This window comes from Perognathus longimembris, chromosome 1, assembly GCF_023159225.1.
Source record: "Perognathus longimembris pacificus isolate PPM17 chromosome 1, ASM2315922v1, whole genome shotgun sequence".
NCBI classification, from domain to species: Eukaryota; Metazoa; Chordata; class Mammalia; order Rodentia; family Heteromyidae; genus Perognathus; species Perognathus longimembris.
In genome coordinates this window covers 144958366-144979978 of record NC_063161.1, presented here as the reverse complement: position 1 = coordinate 144979978, position 21613 = coordinate 144958366, and the positions used below count along the sequence as shown (strand labels likewise).

General features: G+C 54.8%; 1 protein-coding gene across 1 annotated transcript in view; it reads right to left on the bottom strand.

The window, feature by feature from the left end:
* Positions 1-845: 845 nt before the first annotated feature.
* Col27a1 (collagen type XXVII alpha 1 chain) overlaps positions 846-21613 on the bottom strand; it is a 110443-nt gene continuing 89675 nt past the window's right edge. Inside the window, 25 exon segments of the mRNA XM_048340049.1 lie at positions 846-1619; positions 3029-3247; positions 3671-3780; positions 4180-4348; positions 5731-5777; positions 5780-5795; positions 7598-7624; positions 7932-7967; positions 8434-8451; positions 8574-8609; positions 8733-8786; positions 9137-9199; positions 9664-9717; positions 11655-11762; positions 12438-12545; positions 12931-13038; positions 13120-13173; positions 13724-13777; positions 14045-14098; positions 14788-14841; positions 14969-15025; positions 17608-17661; positions 18715-18768; positions 19980-20087; positions 20179-20232. Coding sequence (XP_048196006.1) covers positions 1473-1619; positions 3029-3247; positions 3671-3780; positions 4180-4348; positions 5731-5777; positions 5780-5795; positions 7598-7624; positions 7932-7967; positions 8434-8451; positions 8574-8609; positions 8733-8786; positions 9137-9199; positions 9664-9717; positions 11655-11762; positions 12438-12545; positions 12931-13038; positions 13120-13173; positions 13724-13777; positions 14045-14098; positions 14788-14841; positions 14969-15025; positions 17608-17661; positions 18715-18768; positions 19980-20087; positions 20179-20232 — 1863 coding nt within the window. The 3' untranslated portion in view covers positions 846-1472.

Sequence of the window (21613 nt, the reverse complement as noted above, 5' to 3'; positions counted from 1 at the left end):
TACGACAAAGATACACTTTTCTGGAGCGCACTCAGGCTGGGGTGGCAGGTGGGGTACAGAGGTGGTAGGAAGGGCAGGCCAGGGTGAGGTATTAAATAGTGAAAATAAAATCCAATTCCCAAAGAGACACAACTGTAGAAATACACAGAGACCTTCACAGACACTTTCCCCTACTAGAAAAATAAGTCCATAGTTAGATCCAAATTCGGGTTTCCTTTGTTCCGTGACATGCGATAATTCTGATCACACTGTATGTCGCAGGCAGGCAGCACACGATGGGCCGTGACGTGGGTGGAAGGCAAGAAGGTAGAATGCGTTTGCAAGGGCGGGTTCCCCGAGGCAGGACCGGGCTGGGGTGTCATTTCCCAATGCGGTTCAGTATTTACATTCTGCCTCCAAGGCTGGCTCTGACCTCTCCTGCTTCTGGAACTAGATTTTTCAAGGCCAAGGCTTCTCTTCTGTGTAGGTGCTGAGGCCTCTCCCAGGACAGGCCCAGCCCTCCATTACCACTTGACCAAAGGCCAAGACTAAATGTTCCATCAAAGCACAGTCATTTTAAAGTCCATAAGTCAACAGGGTAGCTCTCGACTTCCAACTTCCCATTTCCGATAGACTTTTTGTTTTGTTGTGCATTCTACTTTTCTTTTTCTTTCCATTCCCCCGCCCCCCCTCCCCACTTTCTTAACAGAGGAGTGATGCTAGGCAAATCAGAACTTCCCCCAAACATGGTCATTTGGAGGAGGAGGAAGAAAGATGTAGATGAATACCCACTCTCAAAGTCTCTTCAAAGTCTGTGGCAAAAATAGTAGCACCTTCAGAATCTTAAATAGTTTTTCTTCTTTTTGTTTGTTTTTTCCTTAAAAACACAATTACGTACACTACACAAGATGTTTGTGAGCACCAGTGGATTCACAGTGGGAGGTCTCGGCCCGGGTACCCCAGCCCCGTCATGCCTCCTCCCTGCCCCTGCCATCCCCACTGCTCTTCGCTTCCTCACCTCTCTCCCAGGTGAAAACAAAAATAGTAACACATCTTTTTGTTTAAATAACATCTTACTATATATATACTTCTTTTCTTCTCTTTTTCATGTCTCCTTTTCTAATATTGCACATCAAAAGCTCCCTGGCAGGGACCAGCTGACAGGTTACCACCTTCCCTCCCGCCAGCTTCAGCATGGGGCTCTCTGGGCAGGGAGCTGGGAGGGTAGGGATGGCTTCAGGGCTGGGAGATAGGTGGAGGGGTGCAGCTGGGTTGCAGCTCAACTTGTTCTGGCTGGCTCTTTGGTTGATCTTTGGGGCTACATTAGGGTCCATTGTTCCCAAGACCAGCCCAGGGCCTGCTACTCCCCACCCACTCCTACAGAGCAGACCACAGCTCAAGCCTGCCCAGGGGATCCTGGGCAGAGGGGCCCTGCTCTTGCTTCCGGTCCTCTTCCCTTCCCAGAAGGCCTAGAGGCACCCAGGGGTCAGAGGTCAGAGGAAGCACGCAGGTCCAACTTCGAGGCGGTACTGCTTCCCGGATGAGGCGGGAGGGAGGTTGTCCACGCTGACAATGGGTAGCTGCTGGGGGTCCTGGGTCCTGAAGGTGAAGAGTGTCTGATGCCAGCGGCCATCATGGACCTACAGGTAAAAGAAACAGAGTGGACTGGGGATGTGGTTTAGTGGTAGAGTGCTTGCCTAGCATGCATGAAGCCCTGGGTTCAATTCCTTGGTACTACATAAACAGAAAAAGCCAGAAGTGGTGCTGTGGCTCACGTGGTAGAGTGGTAGCCTTGAGCAAAAGAAGCTCAGCGACAGTACCCAGGACTGGCAAAAAAAGAAGAAGAGGACAAAAAAGGAGGAGGAGGAGGAGGGGGGGGGAGGAGGAGAGGAGGAGGAGGAGGAGGAGGAGGGGGAGGGGGGAGGAGGAGGAGGAGGAGGAGGAGGAGGAGGAGGAGGAGAGAAGGAAGGAAGGAAGGAAGGAAGGAAGGAAGGAAGAAGAAGAAGAAGAAGAAGAAGAAGAAGAAGAAGAAGAAGAAGAAGAAGAAGAAGAAGAAGAAAGAGTGTACCTGCTTTCCTGATGTACTGTGTACACTTCCCCATCATCCCCCTCCCAGTTTAAAAAGACAATGTGGCATTCCACAGCAGCAATGACACCTGGAGATGGTGCCCGTGTTTTTATTCACCAGCTTAGAAGGTTCCAGAACAACTTTCTTTTAAAAAGTGATTCTAATGAGATCATTACATGAGGGTAAAAAATTACATACATCATGCTAGTGTAGTATTCAGTTGTTAAATATAATCTTTTAAAAGTATGGGGAATATGGCCATATTCCCCATAAAAGCTAGGAATATGGACTAGTGGCAAGAGTGCTTGCCTTGTATACATGAAGCCCTGGGTTCGATTCCCCAGCACCACATATAAAGAAAACAGCCAGAAGTGGGGCTGTGGCTCAAGTGGCAGAGTGCTAGCCTTGAGCAAAAAGAAACCAGGGACAGTGCTCAGGCCCTGAGTCCAAGCCCAGAACTGGCAAACAAAACAACAATAAAAATACATATAATTTCATTGTTATTATTAAGGTGTTGCACCGAGGAGTTACTATTTCATAAGTCAGGTAATGAGGATAATTCTTTTTAGACAATCTCAGCCCTCTGGGAGGGTTTTTGCTAGAAAAATGGAGGTATGAATCTCTCAGATTTGTACACCTGGTCTAGCAGTGGGGATACTCAGATCTCAGCCTCCTGAGTAGCTAACAAGCATGAGTCATAGGTACTTGGCAAACTAGCTTGCTTGCTTGCTTCCTTCCTTCTTCCTTCCCTCCTTCCTTTTGCTTTCTCTCTCTTATGATTAATTCTTTATTGTTATTGTAAAAGCGATGTTCAGACAGGTTGCCATGTCATAAGTCAGGTAATGAGTACGTTTCTTCTTTGACAACGTCACCCCTTTCTTCTGTTAGTTAGAAATTTAACATAAGGCAAAGCTTCCCCAAACGACTTTGATCTACTGTCCCCGAGTGACGGGCCGATCAATGCGGGGAGCTAACAGTTACCTTGCAGCCATCCACAGACACTTCTGGCCTGAACTGACCCCCGGCTTCGAAGATCTGCCCATTCCAGGCCCGAAAGCGCACAGCCTGCTTGGCTAAGGAGTGCCCCGGGCCCTCCTGCCACACCGTGAGGTTAAGGCAGTGGATGGTGATGTGTTGCGTCACCTCGGAGCTCAGCAGGTGCAGAAAATTCATCTGGACCCTGCTGACGGCAAACTCCATCTATGGGAAGACACAGGAGAGGGGAGGGCAGACGGGGAAACTGAGTCTGTGTGAGTGGCACTCACAGCACTGTAAAGAAGGGGCTGCTGAACCCCAGAACCAGAGCTTCAGTACTGTGGCCCATCCCACTCCCCCAATGTGTGGGGGGGGGGCATTGGGGCTGGGCAGGGTCTAGAGACCACGTTAGGAAAAGGCTCTTGCCCAAGTTGAGTGGGCCCAAGGGTGGGCTCAGCTGTTCCAACTCCCCCAGAGCTATGGGGGCAGGGCAGGAGCTTCTAGAAGCAAACAGTGAAGACAGTCTGTTGGGAGAGGGTGGAGCCTTTAGGAGGTAGGGACTGGTGGGAGGAAGGTAGGTCTTTGGGGACCTAGGGAGAGAACTGGGCTGGGCATGGGTGTGGCGTGGAGTGGGGAGGGGAGGGGTACCTTAGAGGCTGTGATGGGCTTTAGACAGGTCTGTCCACCGTGTGTGAAGTTGCAAGAGACTTCAATGGTGTCAGAGGAGCAGCCGAGATTGGGGTCCACCCAGTAGGTACCTGCACAGGGAACGTGTGTATCTGGGAGGGGCCTGAACGTGGCTCTGTGGATGGGCTTGAGCTTGTGACCAGCCAAGCCCTACTTGGGCCCAAAGCTGGGGGTGTCATGGGCAGGAAGCCCATGGGGGGGTGTGGGTTGATGGGCTAAGAAAAAGGGTCCCTCTCCTATCTGTTCCCCATAGTTTCCTAATGGCCTCTGGTGCGGGCTAAGGGGCATGTACGTGCTGGGTGAATAAATGATGGCCCCTCCTGTCTGTCTCCCTGAGGACAGAAGCCTGGCCAAGGCGGACTGAGAAATGTCAGACTCCATCTGTCCCCCACCCCTGCTGGAACTGGCCCATGCAGTGTCACCCCACGCCGGGGAAGGACAGCCCTCCCCCGGCTCTCCAGATGCTTTACCATCCACCATCTTCTGCTCACAGTCCATGAGGTCCCGGCAGACCCGGGCTGGGTTCTCCTTGGTGCCCAGGGGCGTCTTAATGCTCTGGATGAGGTTGCTGAGGTAGTGTAAGGTTTTGAAGATCTGACCTCCCTGCTCTAGCACCAGGTAGTCCGGATAGCTGTACCCCTGGTTGCAGGAAAGCCGTGGCCATTAGCCCTTTTGGTCCTACCCCAAGCCAATGGCCCAGACCCCTGCCTCCCCAAAGCTTTCCCGCCTGGGAGAAACCCCTGAGCTCCTAGGCTTATAGATAGGAAGACTGAGTCCCCGCCCCCCACCCACCCCAATTTCACAGATAAAGAAGCTGGGGATCCTGGTCAAGAAGTCAGTGCTGAGCTGTCAGGATGGCCCAGGCCAAAGGGAGCCAGGCCAGCCCATGTTCCTCGGTACGGGCCCTCCCTATAAGGGTCCTGAGGAATGTTCCAGATCCTACTGGTGGAGGAGGAGGCACAGAGAGGACACAAGCCAGGCACTGCTGGCTTCCTGGGGGGTGGCACAGGGGCTCCCTCTGAGACACTGAGGCACAGAGGTGGACTGCCGTGCCCAAAACAGGGGAAGGAAGGACTCTGCTCTGGGACATGTCTCAAGCAGTGTGTGTGTGTGGCGGGGGTGGGGGGGGGGCAGAAAGCTGAAGGGCAAGGCCTTGGGGGAGGGGGTCCCTGACCCACTGGGGTTGGTGTGTGATGACTCAGCTCCAGAGTACAAAGTTAGCACTAAGTAAATGGCTGAGGCGTCTGGGCGCGGGCTTCTGTCACTGTGCACGCAACACCTGTGTGCATGCACACAACAACTGTGTCCTCAACCACCCACCCAAGGGGGCAAAGCAATGTCCCCTCAAAGGCCTGGCCAGGATTCACCCCATTCTCAGTGGGGCCTACCCTGGTAGGAAACCACCACGGGGGCCATGTGTGGGAGAGGAAGAGGGCAGAGGCCCTGGGTAGGCACTCTGTCTATTACCAGATTGTCTGCTGAGTCACTAGCATGGAAGGACCCCCCCCCCCCCAACACACACACTCCCTCCCCACTGGTCTCCCTCCCCTCTGTCTCTGTCCACGGACTTCTCTCCTACACTGTCAGGGAGCAAACAGGGCCCAGGTGGGACATCTAGCTGGGGGTAGTAAGCTCCCCATGGCAGGAAGGCTGCGAGATTGCAAAGGGGGTGGGGCTTGACAGGGGCTGGGCTAGAATACACAAGGCCCCTCTCTGCCTGGAGCCTTGGAGCTGAGCTGACAGGCCCAGAACCCCTTGTGAGTTGATCATGAAGCACAGCTGCAGGCTCTAGGCCCAGGTGACCATCTCTCCCTGACTCAGGCTAGCCAAAGCCCAAGATCTAAGAGGCCCTCTCTGGGCAATCACAAGACCTGGGACCTTGGATTTGCTGCAGCTGCCCATTGGTTCTGAGTCTCAGAAATAACCCCCATCAGAGCTGTCTGAGGGCATTGACCGCCTGTGGCCATTAGGTCCGTTTCTCCCAGGAAAGAATACCATGTGGGCAGAGCTCCTGGCGGTACCTCTGGTCTGAGTGCTCTGTTCGTGTCCATCCACGTCTGGAAAGCTTCCCAAAGTCATCTCGTTGCTGCACAGGGAGAACACAAAGATGAGCCCGGTGCTGGCGGCTTACGCCTGTAATCCTAGCCACTCAGGAGGTGGAGATCTGAGAATCACGGTTGGAAGCCCGGGCTGGAAAGTCTGTGAGATTCTTATCTCCAATTAACCACCAGAAAACCGGAAGTGATGCTGTGACTCAAAGTGGTAGAGCCCTAGCTTTGTGCAGAAAAGCTCAGAGATAACACCCAGGCCCTGAGTTCAAGCCCCATGAATGACAAGAAAGAAAGAAAGAAAGAAAGAAAGAAAGAAAGAAAGAAAGAAAGAAAGAAAGAAAGAAAGAAAGAAAGAAAGAAAGAAAGAAAGAAAGAAGAAAGAGAGAGAGAGAGGAGGGAGGGAGGGAGGGAGGGAGGGAGGGAAGGAAGGAAGGAAGGAAGGAAGGAAGGAAGGAAGGAAGGAAGGAAGGAAGGAAGGAAGGAAGGCTTGATGTACACCTGGTTCCTCAGGTTCCCCTAGACTCAGAAAGTGGGAGCCTTGAGCTCAAGCACTCTTCAGTCTTCCACTCACTCTTCTATAGCAGGATGTTGGCCAAGACACAAGCCCTGGGCAGAACTCGTCTCTCCTCTTGCTACTCTCTTCCTCTCAGTGCTTCAGTGGCTTCCTAGTGCTCTCAGAATTAAGACCCAACTTCTCAACATGGTTACCAGACTTTATTTGAGGCCTCGAGCCTCTTCACTCCTCTCTAGCCCTGGGCTCACTATCTTAGGCTTACTGCCTAGTCTCTAAGTGTAGCACTCGGGAACAGAGCACCTAACAGCCACAGAACCATTACACAGGCTGCCCCATTGCCTGGAAAGTTCTTCCTCCCACTGAGGGACTACCTCCTCACCAGAGCTCCGTCCGGGTGTGTGTGTGTGTGTGGGGGGGGGGGTGACAATGCCCCCAGAGAATATTTACCAATATTTGGAAACAGTCGTGATAGTTGTGATAGTTACAACTAGAGAGTGGGGTGCTACTCCTCCTCTGTAGCTAGAGGCTAGGAGTGTGCCCCCATCTGACACGGCAGGGCTGTCTGGCTGCTGAGAAGCAATGCCTGCTAGTGTCCTGTCGGCATCAGCAGTGACGTCCCTTCTCCACGTCCCGAGGCTTCTCCTCTGGCTCACACGGGACCGTTCTCCCATGCCATGTACTTGATCTCTAACAGCAGCGCTAGGCTCAGCAGAGGCCCGGCTTGCAGGCTTGCTGAGACCACACAGAGGAGTTCCGGGATTGGGCTCCAGAGAGGGACTCTGGAAGAACAGGGCAGGGCCAAGTCCCAGCTCGCCACTTCCTAACTACACTGGTTCTGTCTCAGGTCTGGTGTGGACCATGGGTCCGGAAGTGCTACGTGGAAGACAGGCCTTCACACAGGACAAGCGCTTGTCATCGAGTCTGATGCTCTAATGAGCATTTGGTAAATTCCATTTATGAAGAGAGGCGAGTGTGCGATCAAAGTACACATGGGCAGGTGCAGGAACACCAGTGCCGCCCCTCCCTTCTGTACAGGGTAGATACTAATATGTCTGTATCTATATCTCTATAGATATAGCTGCACTGTAGCAAGGAGTGTCTTAGAACCGGAGGCAGAGGGGTCTCAGTAGGAGCCTCGGGTGGAGACTAAGCAGAACACAGCTTCCAGCCTCCTGCTCACAGCCCCTCCTCTAGGGACAAAAGGGCACGTGTACCCCAAACCCATGTGGAGTACTAGTCACCAGAGGGGCCTCAGATGCCTCCCTACTCCCCGCGCCCCACTCCCCACCCCAAGGAGACTAAAGAGAAGATTCTCCAACTTACAAGGAAGATGGCCTGCCCTGGAGGGCCCTGTGAAAGAAGACAGAGGTCAGTGTGTGATGGAGGTGGGGTGCTGTAGTCCCGGGGTGTCAGGAACCTGGAGGGGCTATACAGCACAAATGATCCTCCCAAGCTGGTCTTGGCTCCCCCAAGGCCCAGTGTTGCCCCTCCACTCCCAAAAGCCCCCCAAAACTAGACTGTGCTCTTGGAAGTCTGGGGACAAGTCGGAGCATGTGAGTCGTCTGAGGCTGCTTCTGCCCGGAAAGCCGGGGTCCCTCTCAAAGGGAACCACCTTCTCCCTAGGGAGCCCCCAGTGCCCAGGATGAAGTTAACCTACCGGTGGGCCAGGCTGCCCTCTGGGGCCGGGAGGACCCTGAAGAGAGAGAGAATCGTGAGCCCAGGGCACCTGGGGTCTTCTACACTTCCTCCTACACCCACCCAGGCACCCCTGCACCCACCCAGGTTCTCCGACACCCACCCAGGTTCTCCCACACCCACCCAGGTTTTCCCACATCCGGGCTCTCCCCCACATTTACCCAGGCTCCTCCATACCTACCCAGGCTCCCCCACCCATCCAGGCTCTCCCACCCCCACCCAAGCTCTCCCCGACACCCACCCAGACTCCCCCCCCCCGCATCCAGGCTCCCCTGCACCCACCCAGGCTCCCCCACACCCACGCAGGCTCTCTCCAGGCCTCCTAGGACACAGGACCATGGTGTCACAGAGGGGACAAATGTGGCCCAGAGCATGCTCAGGGCATCAGAAACCACAGGCATGAGACCCCAGGTGCCACCCCCCCCCCAGCCCTTTCCCCATCCCAGCCTTCACCCCCCACTCACCCGTGGGCCCCGTAGTCCCTGGAGAGAGACAGAAAGGGTACAGAGAATCAGGGGCCGGGCTGAGCTATGCCCATCCAAAGCCACTCCTCCCTCCCCACCCCCCTCCAGCACTGCCCTCCTCCCCCAGCCCAGCCGCTCACCCAGTCTCCTCTGCTGCCTTTGTCACCCTTCGCACCCTGCAACAAACCACAGCACATGAGATGGGAATCAGGGGGAAACTGAGCTCATCCTGGCCCAGAATCACAGAGACACTGAGCTGGGACAACCAAGGGACCCATCTGTCTTCCCCTTGCACATACCGGGAGTCCTGAAGGTCCCAGAATTCCAAGGGGCCCAATGATGCCTTCCTTTCCCTAAAGGAGACAGAGGCTGTGAGTCCTTGTTCCAGGCCTGGGGGGACAGAGTCACAGAGACAGAGGTGGAGAGCGCCTGAGTGTCCCGAGAGAATGAAAGCAAGCCCCCCGGGTGCAGGGTGAGACCATGCACCTCAAGCCCCTCTGCAAGAGTAGGGGGAACGGAAGGATGGGGGAGGGAGGGAAACTGGCAGCCTAGGCTGGCAGGGACGGCACAGGCAAGGTCACAGGGGTGGGAATGACAGTGGAAAGAGGTCCCAAGAGCAAAGGAGGAGGACAGGTGTCCACCCAGATGATGGCCAGCCTTGGGTTTGGGGCATTTGTCCCTGTTGGGACAGGAGAGGACTCACCATCAACCCAGGAGGTCCACGAGGGCCTTGGATGCCTTTGAAGCCAATGTCTCCAGGGGGTCCCTGTGGGAAGCATGGGGGTGACCACTGGGAAGAGGCCCAGGAGCCCCCCTCACACCTCGACTCTGGCTGACCTGCTTCCTCCCAGTCAACAGAAACCTCACCCCAGGGCCCAGGAAGAGCACCAAAAGCACCAGCTATGTGCCAGCTGGGTACAAGATGGTCTCCAGCCCCCCGTCCTGATTTCCCAGCAAGCCTCCACTGGTATTCTCTACAGCTTACTGGGTCTGAAACTGAGGCTTGGTGACAACGTGACATGGCCAAGGCACAGAGCAAGGAGAGCGTGGGGCTGGCTGGGTGAGGAGCCCAGGCGTGCCAGAGCAAGCGCCTTTGCAGAGCAAAGCATCCTGCTTCCAGCCCACACGCCCCGTGCTCCCCCAAGACTTGGGGAAGCAATCGATGAGTAGGTGAGGGTAAGGGACAGCACCCCCCACCCCCCAAGGAACAGGGAGGGTAGGACTTGGTACCTTGGGTCCAAACAGGCCAACCACTCCTGGAAAGCCCATCTCACCAGAGTTGCCCTGCAAGGAGAAGGAGATGATATGGGGGTGAGTAGAGTGAGGTTACAGAGGATGCTGACTAGTCACCCAGGCCCCCAGAGGCTGTGAGATGGACACAGAAGCTCATATTCTAGGCATCAGTCAGTCTGGATGCTGAGCAGACAGGAGTCTGCAGCAGGAACAGGCAGCACTCAGCTCAGGGACTCCTGGAGGTAGGGGTGAGGGTATGCGCTGTACACTTAGAGCGTGACCATGACACACTTAATGTCAGGTGGATCTCTTGTATTTTGGTGTTTTTGTATGTGATTGTACACAGTGTTGCTTTCTAAACTTCTGAGGAAGTTCCATGCAGGTTCTTTGCCAAGTTCCTTCTACACTTCATTTGTTGAGAGTTTTTCTTTTTTCTTTTTGTGCTAGTACTGGATCTTGAACTTGGAACTTGGGTGCTGTCCCTTAAACTTTTTCTTTTTTTTCTCAAGACCGGTACTCTTGAGCCATACCCATACTTCTGGATTTGGGGTGGTTAGCTGGAGACAAAAGTCTCACAGATTTTTCTGCCCTGGCTAGCTTTGAACTTTGATTCTCAGATTTGAGCCTTCCAAGTAGCTACGATTACAAGCATGAGTCCAGTAAGAACTTTTTAAAGTCAGAAATGAAGCTAGTCTTTGTCAAATGCTTTTCCTGCATTGTCTGACTACTGGGCTTTTCTTTTTTAGGTTATCAATATTAATTTACTAATATGTTCAACTATGATACCATTGTTACATTCCTGGAATAAACTCTACTTGATCTTGTTCTATCCTTTTCTGGGGGGAGGGCGCTGGTCCTGATGCTCAAACTCAAGGCCTGGGGGCTATTCTTGAGCTTTTTCTGTTCAAGTCTAGTACTCTACCACCTGAGACACAGTTCCACTTCTGGCTTTTTGCTGGTTAATTGGAGATAAGAATTTTACGAACTGTCTTGCCAGGGCTGGCTTTGAACTATGATCCTCAGATCTCAGCCTCCTATGTAGCTAGGATTACAGGCATGAACATGGGCACCTGGCTTATTAGGCTTCTAATATGTATATTATCTTTACTGGTAGATGCCATCTATCTCATCTCTAATATTAGGAAATTTCATGTTTTCACTTTTCCCTTGGTGAAATACTGATCTTGTACTCATGACTGACAGAGATGGACTGGACTCTTCAACTGTAGTTGTAGTTACCCATTTCTCCTCATAGTTCTACTGGTTTCTGCTTATTGTATTTTGAAGGTTTTTATCATTGTGAAATGACCTTCTTTGTTATGTTCGCTTTCCTCTTTATTTTCTGGTATTGAGAACACTTCCTGGCCTCCTCCAATGAGTGTCAGCATAAAGAATCTTCCTCCACAGCTCCTCTCCATCATATTTGCCACTTTATATTTAAAGTGGGTTTCTTGAGGCAATGTATAGTTGGGTCATGCTTTTTCAGCTAATTAAATTAAAAATCTGTTTGAAGTTGGGGCAACTGAGGCCAATTACTGTTTTTCCCCCCTATTACCCTTCTGTTTTTTGTTTCCTATTCCTCTTTTTCCTGATGGAGAAGTCGACAGAATTCTTGGGAGAGAAGTGAGGAGGAAGGCAGTGTGAAGAGGACCACCATCTGGAAGTCCACAGAGTCTGGGTTCTGGCTGTGATCCTTTCCTGTCCTGAAGGACTGCTCCCCTTCCAGCACTCCACTGAGGGGAGGGTGAACAGTGGCTGGTGCCCAGAATGTGTATTGCTCTGTCCTTTTCACCAAACTAACAGGTGGCTTCTCAGTCTGTCTGTGCATGTGTGAACACAGGTGTTTTGTTTGTGTGTTCATCTGAGTGTGTGTGGTGGGTCGACCTCAGTGTGTGTGTGTGTGTGTGTGTGTGTGTGTGTGTGTGTGTGCCTGTAGGAATATGCTTGAGCATGGGGGGGGGGCATGTGTATGTCCAGGATTCACTCACCGGCTGCCCTTTGGATCCAGGCTCTCCCTGGCTTCCAGGAACACCCATTCCGCCCTCTGTTCCTCGTTTGCCAGGGGGACCCAGCTGTCCGGGTAACCCACTTTCACCCTTAAAGAAAGATATCAAAATTACCAGTTGGTTGGGGTGTGGGGAGATGATGGGAAGGAGCAGAGGGAGGAGGCCCAGGAATAGTACAACAGAAATTCTACAGGGTCCCTCCAGATCTCGGGATGAAGAGGTGATGAGGAGGCCTAAGGGGGCAGTAGACTAAGATGAGCCACGAGAAGCCCGGTTCCTTATTCTGGTATCTCCTCTCCTCTCCTGCTCAGCCTCCCAATACACCAATATAGGTGCAACTGCTCCTCACATTGCTGTACGCACAGACAGTTCCAGCCTTTCCCCCAACTGGATCTCAATTCAGGGAGGGCAAGAACTACATCTGAGTCCTTCATCTACATCTTCTCCTTGGGGGTCCAGCCTTGGTTCAAAGCAGCCTCTCACACCAAGGAAGCTTTCTCACATACTAGGGGCAAGCAAGCCACCTGCTGTTCCATAAATGCCCAAGAGAGGGCACCTGCTGACAACTTAGGAACCTTGGCTGGCGGAGGCGGTCTAACTACCTAGATAACCATTCTTCAAGTCTGGGGCAGAGTTTCTGAGAAAAGTCAAAAAGTGTGGGCACCATTTTCACAGAGGCCCTGGGAGGTAGGCTCTCCAAGAATCAGTACCATTATAGTCCCTCCCAGGGCAGAAAGGGTGGTAAGTGATGAAGCAGGGTCTGACCTTGAATCCTGGGGGCCCTTGTGCTCCAGGCAAGCCGGCCACTCCTGGGTTTCCTCTCCTCCCAGCAGGACCCAGGGAGCCAGGGTCCCCATCTTCTCCTTGTTCTCCCTGTGAAGGAAGTAGGCCAAAGGTGTGTGGGGGTGGGGGGACGTGGCTGGGTTGGGGCTTGGGTAAACAATGGGGCCAGGAGGGAAGGAAGCTGGCTGAGATGGCTGGGTGAGAGGCAAGCAAGAGAGGCGGGCTGAGGGTCTGTGAGTGGGGACTCTGTCTGTGCACCAATCAGGGGATGCACTCAGCAGCCCAAGCTCTGGCATCAAGGACAAGCTGGGAGAAGCCTGTCCTCCCAGAGGTCCCAAAGGATGAGGTACCCACTCACCTCCCCACAACCCGGGAACCATCCGTCTGTCCATGCTCACCCTGCCCCATCTCAATTTCCAACCAGAGCCCCCCTGGCCTGTGGAAGTGCCCCCTTATCTCACCCAGTCCGGCTCACCTTCTGTCCTGCTTGGCCATCCCTGCCAGGAAGCCCATCTGGTCCAGCGATGCCCTCGGGGCCCTGTCTCCCCACCACACCCCGGGGTCCTGGCAGCCCCGGTGGCCCCTAGGGTACATAAGAGCCCCGTGAGGGATTCTGGGGGAGGGCATGAGGTAGGTGGCAATGAGGTAGCCATAAGCCACTCACCTGCATCCCCCTCCGGCCTGGTGCCCCAGCCTTGCCTGGCTTTCCAGCTGGACCCTGGGAAAACAAAAACAAGGCCACATGGGGGAGGCTGCCTAGAGGAGGAGCTGGGCTGGAGGAGCCCCGGAGGCGGAGGAAGGTCATGGGAGGACCATGGGCCCTAGGTGAGTGTCTGACCTGCAAGAGGGGTGATCATGCTGGCCTCAAAGCCCAGGGTTGCCTGGGGCCCCCACAATGCTCGAGGCCCTGGGTTCCCTTCCTGGCCACCTCACAGTCAGGGGCACAGACACTGTCTGCCTCCCAATCAGAGCTGGAGTCCACGGCCCTCCCTCTCGTCTTTCTGCAGGCCCTAGCCCCCCTTTTCGGTCTTTCGGGTTTACAATTGTGGCAGGGTAGGCAGGTTATCTTTGGCTGCCGCCTGCTGTGAGTTCAAGGCCCCTTGGGTAACATCCGATGAGCGGCTCCCTTCCCAGAGCCCCGGAAAGATGGGCCATGAGATGTCTGGCAGAGCTTGGCTCTTTCCAGATCTGCCTTGGGTTTGCTGTGTGGCCTTAAGCCAGACTTTTCCCCACCTCAGCCTCCCGGTGAACAACCAAAAACCTCTCACCTCTTCGCCTTTTGATCCTTTGGGTCCCGGCCGCCCCCGGGGTCCCGGATGCCCCTGCAAACCAAGGTGAGATGACAAAAGGCAGCCCCAGGATTCTCTCCCGGGGGAGGGTGGCCATTCTCCGCCTGGAGGGGGGAGGGGTGGGGAGGGGTTTGGGGGTGCAGGCTCTGGGGAGGACCCCCAGGGTGAGGACAGGAGAAACCAGAGGGGTTACCTCCCCAGGTCCCTTCAAGCCTTAAAGGGTCCAGTTCTTTTCCCACTGTTCTATCCCCCTCCCACTCTGAAGGCAGGAGAGGACACTGGACAGGAAGTAACACTCACGGGTTGGCCCTGCTGGCCTGGTTTTCCTCGAAGGCCTTGAACACCTTCCTGTCCCTGGAAGCCAAGGAGAGACAGGTAAGACCACCCATCTTGGAGGGGCTTGGGGGCTAGGGGAAGAGCCCTAGAAGCTCCTATTCCTCCTGGCCAGGCCACTGTCTATCTGACTCTGTTTTCTGGTTGGAGGGGGCAGGAAGGGGGGAAGCTCAGTGGGTCCAATGGCTTGTGACTGCTTCCACTGGGCGGGGGGGGGGGCTGTTCTCAGCCATAAATGGGGAAACTAAGGCCTTCAGAGGAAAGGGACCTCTCATGGCCACCTAGGAAGGAAGTGGTCAGCAGACAGGACACAGGAGGGACATCTCCCCAGCCTCACTCTCCGTTCCTGGAGAAGGTCTTGGCCTCCCCTTTCCATAGGGGTGGATGTCCAGCCTCTGTATGAAATGATTGTGGCCTCACACTGAGCATGTAAGGAGGGGCAGGGCATGTGACCTAATGCAGGCTGGCCTTCCCCATCCCCCCCCCCCAGTCCTGGGGCTTGAACTCAGAGCCCCTGAGCTTCTTTTGCTCTACCTCTTGAGCCACATCACCACTTCTGGCTCTTTCTGTGTATGTGGTGCTGAGGAATCGAACCCAGGGCTTCATGCATGCAAGGCAAGCACTTTACCACTGAGCTACCATCCCAGCCCTGGCCTCCCTTTCTTATGTCACAGTCGATCCTGCCAACACACAGGAGCTCCAATACTTACAGGGTATCCAGGGTCCCCGTGTGCCCCACGGTCTCCGCGATCACCCACAGGCCCCTGAACAAGGATGACACAGTCCATGGGGATCTACAGCCTCACCCTGCCCGCGGACCCTGTCCACACCACAGCAGGGCCAGGCTCCAGGTGGGACCCCACACAACCCAGAAGATGGAAGGGGCCTTACCCGATCTCCAGGAGGCCCAGGGGGGCCCTCGGCCTTGCCGTCCTCACCCTGCTCCCCCTGCAGACACAGAACCAGCTTTAGACAAAAGGCCCACCCTGGGGAGTTGGGCCTGTACCAGGAGACAGGATACCAAGGCCAAAGAGAGAGAAGACCCAGGGGTAGGGGAGACAGGAACTCTATGCCTTACACCACTGGGCATCCCAGCCCAGCCCCTCAAGTGAGACCTGGCAGACGGGCCTTGAATATCAGAGGCCTCACCCCCCTCCACCTTGCTTTGCATGGAACCTGCTGGGGAAGAACCCTCAGTGTCCCTCATGAGACTCGGCAGGAGGCTGGAATGGCGGCTGAGTGTGATGAGTGTGTGCAGTGCCTGGCACTGGCGTGCATGGTGGGGCAATGCAGAACAGCGAGCTCCACACAGCTCCCTCACGGCAGAGGGCACGAGCCCCAGGAGGCTGTGGACGCTGCTCTCTGGTCCTGGCTGGGAGAAAGGAAATATCCGAGGACTCAGCTCCTCCTCAGGAGCCCCAGAGAAGGCCTAGGCTCACCCTAGGATTCTCAGCAGCTGGGGGCTCATCTACAGGACAGTTTTCTTGGTGCCTAGCAGGGCAGGGTGCCTGGCGATGTTGAGGAGAGCACTGTGGATCCCCCCAGCTAGCGGCTGCCTGTGAGCAGGACCCACGGGACAGCCACTGAAATGGCAATTCTAATAATAATGGGGACAACTGTGGCCATGTGTCTCACACACACACACACACAGAGCCAGGATGGGAGGAAGAATTGAGCTTAGGCCCTGGTCCTGCTGCAGGACCCACGCCCCCTTGCCACCTTCCATGAGGAAGATTTAAGCAGAAGAGCAGGATAGCAACTCAGGGCCCGGAAGACTCGAACCCAGGAAACCAGTGTCTCCTCTCCTATGAGCTGTTCTGTGTGTGTGTGGGGGGGGGGGGGGAAAGTCTAGCAAGGGCACCTGAGCCCTCTTGTTGCCTGAACGGATGGGAGGTAGGCCAGGGGGACAGGAGACAGTGAACTTCCTGGGCCTAGGCCACCTGCTCTGCCAGGGAGGTCCCAGGTCTGGTGCCGTGCCTTGGCTGAGGCTCAGCAGGACTCCAGCCAAGCCCAGAACCAGTTGTGTATCAGGGGATGGCCCAGATGGGATAGCACCCCCTCTCCTGCCTGCCCACTCTGGCTCAATGGCTCATGTCTTGGTCCCCCTGCGGGGGTGGCAGGTGCCAAAGGGAGGGGGGACTGCACTGGGACCTACATTCTATGTGCCAGCACTCTTGGCCAAGTTTGTTCTATGTTGTGTTGGAGACTCTCTGAAGCCCCCTTGTTGCTGCTGAGCTGCTGTCCCCACTTTACAGATGGGGAAACTGAGGCCCCAGGAAGGCAGGATCTCAGCTAAGGCCACTTAGGAACCAAAAGCCAAAAACAGCCCTCCAGATCTCCCCCGATGTACACCTTGCCACCACCTGCATGACCCCACCTGCCGTGGGGTTGAGGTGAGGGCCGGGGGAGAAATCCCAGGGGGAGACAACATCCACTCCCCCCCCCCCACCCCCCGCCCCGCTCTCAGCAGCCTGCCCTCCCTCCAAGCCTTGTCCAGCCTGTGGTCAGCTGTTCATCAGGAGACAATCAGGAGCCACACCATGGTGGTGTTCCCACGGGGGATGTCACCCGGTGACCGGAAGCCTGTCGTTTGTGTCCACACGCGGTAGGCTGTTCCCACAAGGATGAAATCCCTGAACATAGCAGTTCTCATAATCCCTGTCACTAAGCAATGCATGATTGGGTTTCTATTTTGGAGCTGGGTCGGGCAGCAGTCCCGGGCCTGGAACACACCAGTCTAGGAAGCCAAGAAGTGAACGAGTGTGTAATAGAATCTCGTGGGTGAGAGCGCGTGGACACACATCGTGTCGGGCTCAGCGTGAATGACGTGACACTCACCCCCTCAGCAGATGGGGACATTCTCACAGCCACTGGCTCCACTTCTAGCCTTTGGCCTCATGAGCTCCACGGGGCTTTCCGGGAATTACTACCCCTGTGCTGGCCCCGGGGCAGACTGCGAGGGCTGAGGCAGGCTGAAGTGGCACTTTCTGTGGCCTCCTGTGGATTGTGTCAGGGCCTAGACACAGGTCTGCACTCTTCCAGGCAGGGGGAGGGGCCGTGGGACAGCAAAACCAGGCCAACATGACTCATCCACTGTGGGATTCAGTGAGTGGGGAGCTGAGTCAGCAGAAGAAAGGCAGGCCAAGGAGGAGGCCCGGGCGAGGAGCCTGTGGAGGCTCACTAGAGGGCGCTCCAGCTGCGAGACCTGGCCAGGCATGGTCTCTGGAGTGCCTGGCCATGCGGGCCTCCTTCCCAAGCCCTCGCCTGTCCTGGCGTCCCTCCTGGCTCACTCTGGGCGACCTCATCCACATGCAAGGCTTAGAAGCCGGTGTTTGCAGAGATGACCCTATCTTGGTCGATACAAGTGCATTTCCTAGCACGTTAGGCCTTGGGGACTCTGACCTCAGGGCTGGCTCTAGGCAACCCTGATGTGAGCAGTTATCAGCCATCTTGGACCTACCAAGCCACTCCAGTCACAAGGACCCCACATACAGCCTCATCCATCTGCCTCTCTGAGACCCAACACTTACCTTCTCGCCTTTTGGCCCAGGAGGTCCCAGCGGTCCCGCAATGCCTTTGTGTCCCTGCAGATAAACAAGACAGAGAGGTAAGAGGCAAGTGAACACTCAGGAGGGGCAAAGGATAGAGGGCAGGAGCTCAGAGCTGCACACAGTGGGGCTGTACAGCGGGGTTCCAATGTCTGTCCCAATTTGCGGTGTGATTCAACAAACCCTGTGTCTCTCTGGGTCCTGGCCTTCTAGACAGGTCTTTCAGCACTCCCCCCCCCCCCCCCACTCCCCAGATCCCCTCCTTTCAAGGGTGTGCCGACTTGAGTGGCGGGGGCCCTGCTGTGCTGCCCTGAAACAGGAACAGGTGTCTCCTGGGCCTGGCTTCCTTCCCCCCCTCCCCTCCCCCTCTCCTTCCCCTCCACAGGGCTCCTTTGCCTGTTTTTGTTTCCTTTCTCTTCCTCCCTCATGGGGCTCCTTCAGACTTCACTCCCCAACACTGCAAGCTTCCAGGCCTCACCATGAGCTCTAACAGGTTTTTGTTTTGTTTTGTTTTTGCCAGTCCTGAGGTTTGAACTCAGGACCTGAGCACTGTCCCTGAACTTCTTTTGCTCAAGGCTAGCACACTACACACTTGAGCCAGAGCGCCACTTCCGGCTTTTTCTGTATATGTGGTGCTGAGGAATCGAACCCCAGGGCTTCATGCATGCTAGGCAAGCACTCTACCGCTAAGCCACATCACCAGCTGAGCTCTAACAATTTTGAGCCTTAGTTTCCCTTTCTGACCAGTCCTAGCCTCTCTGAATCTGGGTCTATCCGGTAGGGAACAAGAGATGGCTCAACCACTTCTAAGGAGGGGCTGTCCATGGGGGCGCATCCTCAGGCCGAGGCTGGTCTCTTCTTCCACAGGGGCGCTGTGGCGTTTCGGACAAGGAACAGCGGGCAGCCATCTGTGCAGGGAAGGCTGGCACCTGGGGATGGCGCTCTGCCTGCCCCCTCCCATGGTATGCTACATGCCCACCTATGGGTCCAGAGTCACCCCGTGGGGCTACCTCACCAGTGCCCCAGGGGTCACCCACAGCCGGGAGAGGGCCCTGGGACTGAGATCCAGAGAGGGCCAGGGGAACTTACATTGTAACCTGCCAGTCCGGGTTCCCCTTGGGGCCCCATCCGTCCTGGAGCACCCTGGGAGAGGAGAAGACGCTCATTGGTGTGTGCTGGTCACAGTGGGGACAGTCTCCCGCAGTCCATAGCCCAGGAGAAGCGGTGCAGAGCTAGTAGGACCCCCCCCCCAGGCTTTCTTTTTGTGCCCCCCCTCAGCCCTCCCTTCTCCCAACTCTGGCGGTTCGTGCAATCAGGTGCGACATTCCTAGGACTTTTTATAACAGGTCACTTAAGCAGAACTTTTCTTAAATTTAAATTTCATGGACTCAAAGTTATATCAGTGTCACTAAAAACAAAGATAATATGGACAAGACATCCTTTCCCAATCTTTTGACTGTAGCTCTTTATTACCTGTGCTCATGAGGCTATTTGGGAATTGGCAGGGTGGTGGGGGTGGGGGGGCACTGTCTAATTGATGCCGTGTATCGCCTCCCTGCCCCCAGAGATGCTGTCAAGTGATTGATAGGAAATGGGCCACCATGGACATGCTAAAGGCCCCTGCCAGCACGGCTGCTCAGAGCCACCGTGTCAGCTTCTTTTGAGCCACCGGCCACCCCGGAGGTCTATGTGTCCCAACAGTTGTTTGTCCTCAGAACAACCCAGAGGCCCTGGGCTACCCTGCGAGGATCTGGGAACCCGGCACAGGACACCCTCAACCTGTGGCTGTACTCCCACTAGGGAACTTCCTGTTGCCTCAAACTGCTCCCAGCCATCTGGTCCCCTCCCCGCCCCCAATGGAGGGGCCCTTCAGATGTCAGAAGCTGTTTGGTCTGTTTGTCTTATCCCGTGTATTCAGAAGGGATGCACCCTGCGCATGCTCGTTTCATTTTTTGGTCGGTCATGGGGCGAACTCTGGGCCTGGGCGCTGTCCCTGAGCTTTTTATGCTCAAGGCTAGGGCTCTTCCCCTTTGAGCCACAGTGCCATTTCTGGTTCTCTGGTGGTTAATTGGAGATGACAGTTTCACAGACTTTCTTGTCTGGGCTGGCTTCTAACTGTGATCCTTAGATCTCAGCCTCCTGAGTAGGTAGGATTACAGGGATGAGCCACCAGCACCCACAAGGGTGCACATTTTTGTCATTCCCAAAGGGCACCCATGATTAAAATGAGGTGGCTGGCACCACCGGCCAGCTGGAGGTAGGAATGGCCTTACAGAGATGCTGGCTGCCCCCCCCCTTCCTCTCCGGGTCCCTTCTACCCCACACTTGACTCCCTTTTCAGCCCGAGTACTCACTGTTGGTCCCAGGCTGCCTCGGGACCCCTTAGGGCCTGGGGTCCCTGGGGGTCCAGGGTCTCCAGGGACACCCATCTCACCCAGCTGTCCTTGGTAGCCCTTGGCACCCTGTGATGAGAGAATAACAAGCTGTCACCAGCCCTGCGGGAGATCGTGTGAGGAGGGGGCGTGGGCCATGGTGGCAGGACAGGGCACCTACCTTGGCCCCAGTCCGGCCCTTCGCACCCTGCTTCCCTGGTTTTCCTTCTGGACCCTGGAGGAGGATGAGGGAAGAGAGAGAGAGAGAGAGAGAGAGAGGAGACAATCAAGGCAAATCTATGAGGCTCTTCAGACCAACCACCTGGTTCAGAAGTGACTATGCACAAGAAATGTATCCAATGCCTAACGTATGAAACTGTAACCTCTCTGTAAATCAGTTTGATAATAAAAATTTGAAAAAAAAAAAAAAGAAGAAGAAGTGACTATGCTGTCTGGCGGCTCTGAGCGTGACCTGCCTGACTTCCTGGGCCTCATGGGCAACACAGGGCTCAGTGGTTCAACTTGGTGACACAGGAACGGACCACTGACTCTGGCTCTGCGGTTGTCATGGTTACTGACGGATGCTCAGGAGCTACCTGTCTAGAGAGACACTCTGCCCCGTGCTCCGCACATCAACAGAGGTGAAGTGCCGAGCCCAGGCTAGCTGGCCCCGTGGAAGGCCCCCCAGAAGCCTGGGCCCTACCCACCTTCCACAGGGTTCCAATTCCTTTTCTTTTTGTCTGTTATAAGGCTTGAACTCAGGGCCTGAGCGCTGTCCCTGAGCTGTTCTGCTCAAGGCTAGCACTCTACCACTTTGTGTGTCACAGTGCCACTCCCAGTTTCCTGATAGTTAATTGGAGATTAGAGTCTCATGGCCTTTCCTGCCTGGGATGGCTTTGAACCCTGATCCTCAGATCTCAGCCTCCTGAGTAGCTAGGATGACAGGTGTGAACCACTAGCTCCCAGCTTCCACTTTGATTATAAATTATATGAAAGCTACACACAGATCAAGTATTTTCAGTAAGAATTTTCATCTGAACTGGGGTGCTGTTAGTGGAAATACTCAGTGGATCTGAAAGACTTAGTGCAAAATAGGAAAGGTTAAAAAAAAAAGCTCTCCTCAGTGAATTTTTAATATCAATTTCACGCTGAAATAATAGTGTGGACTTACTGGGCTGAGGGAAATAGGTTATTAAAATTAATTTCACCTATCTCTTCTTATCTTTATAAAATGTGGCTACTAGAGAATTTTAAACCCCATACATGGCTTGTACTCTGTTTCTAACGGGAAGTGCTAAGCTGAGCAGTGTCAAGTTCTCTTGCTTTCTCTGTAGTAAAACACTGAAAATCCTTACAGCCTTCACTGCGGACCAGGCGAGCCCTGTGTGCTCCAGTACCTAAGTCCTCCTTTGAGCTCAGTGGTGGAGAACTGACCCTCACCCTATGATCGCAGGTGCACACAGATATCAGGTAAAACCCCAGGTGTGCACGGACATGCTTGACGCAGGCAGGGCATCTGGCCTAAGCCCGGCCGAAAACATTCCATTGTGGGCCTAACCAAAGGCTCCCCCCTCCCCCAGCCCTAACAGCCTTTTCAAATAACTCCTAATCTCCTT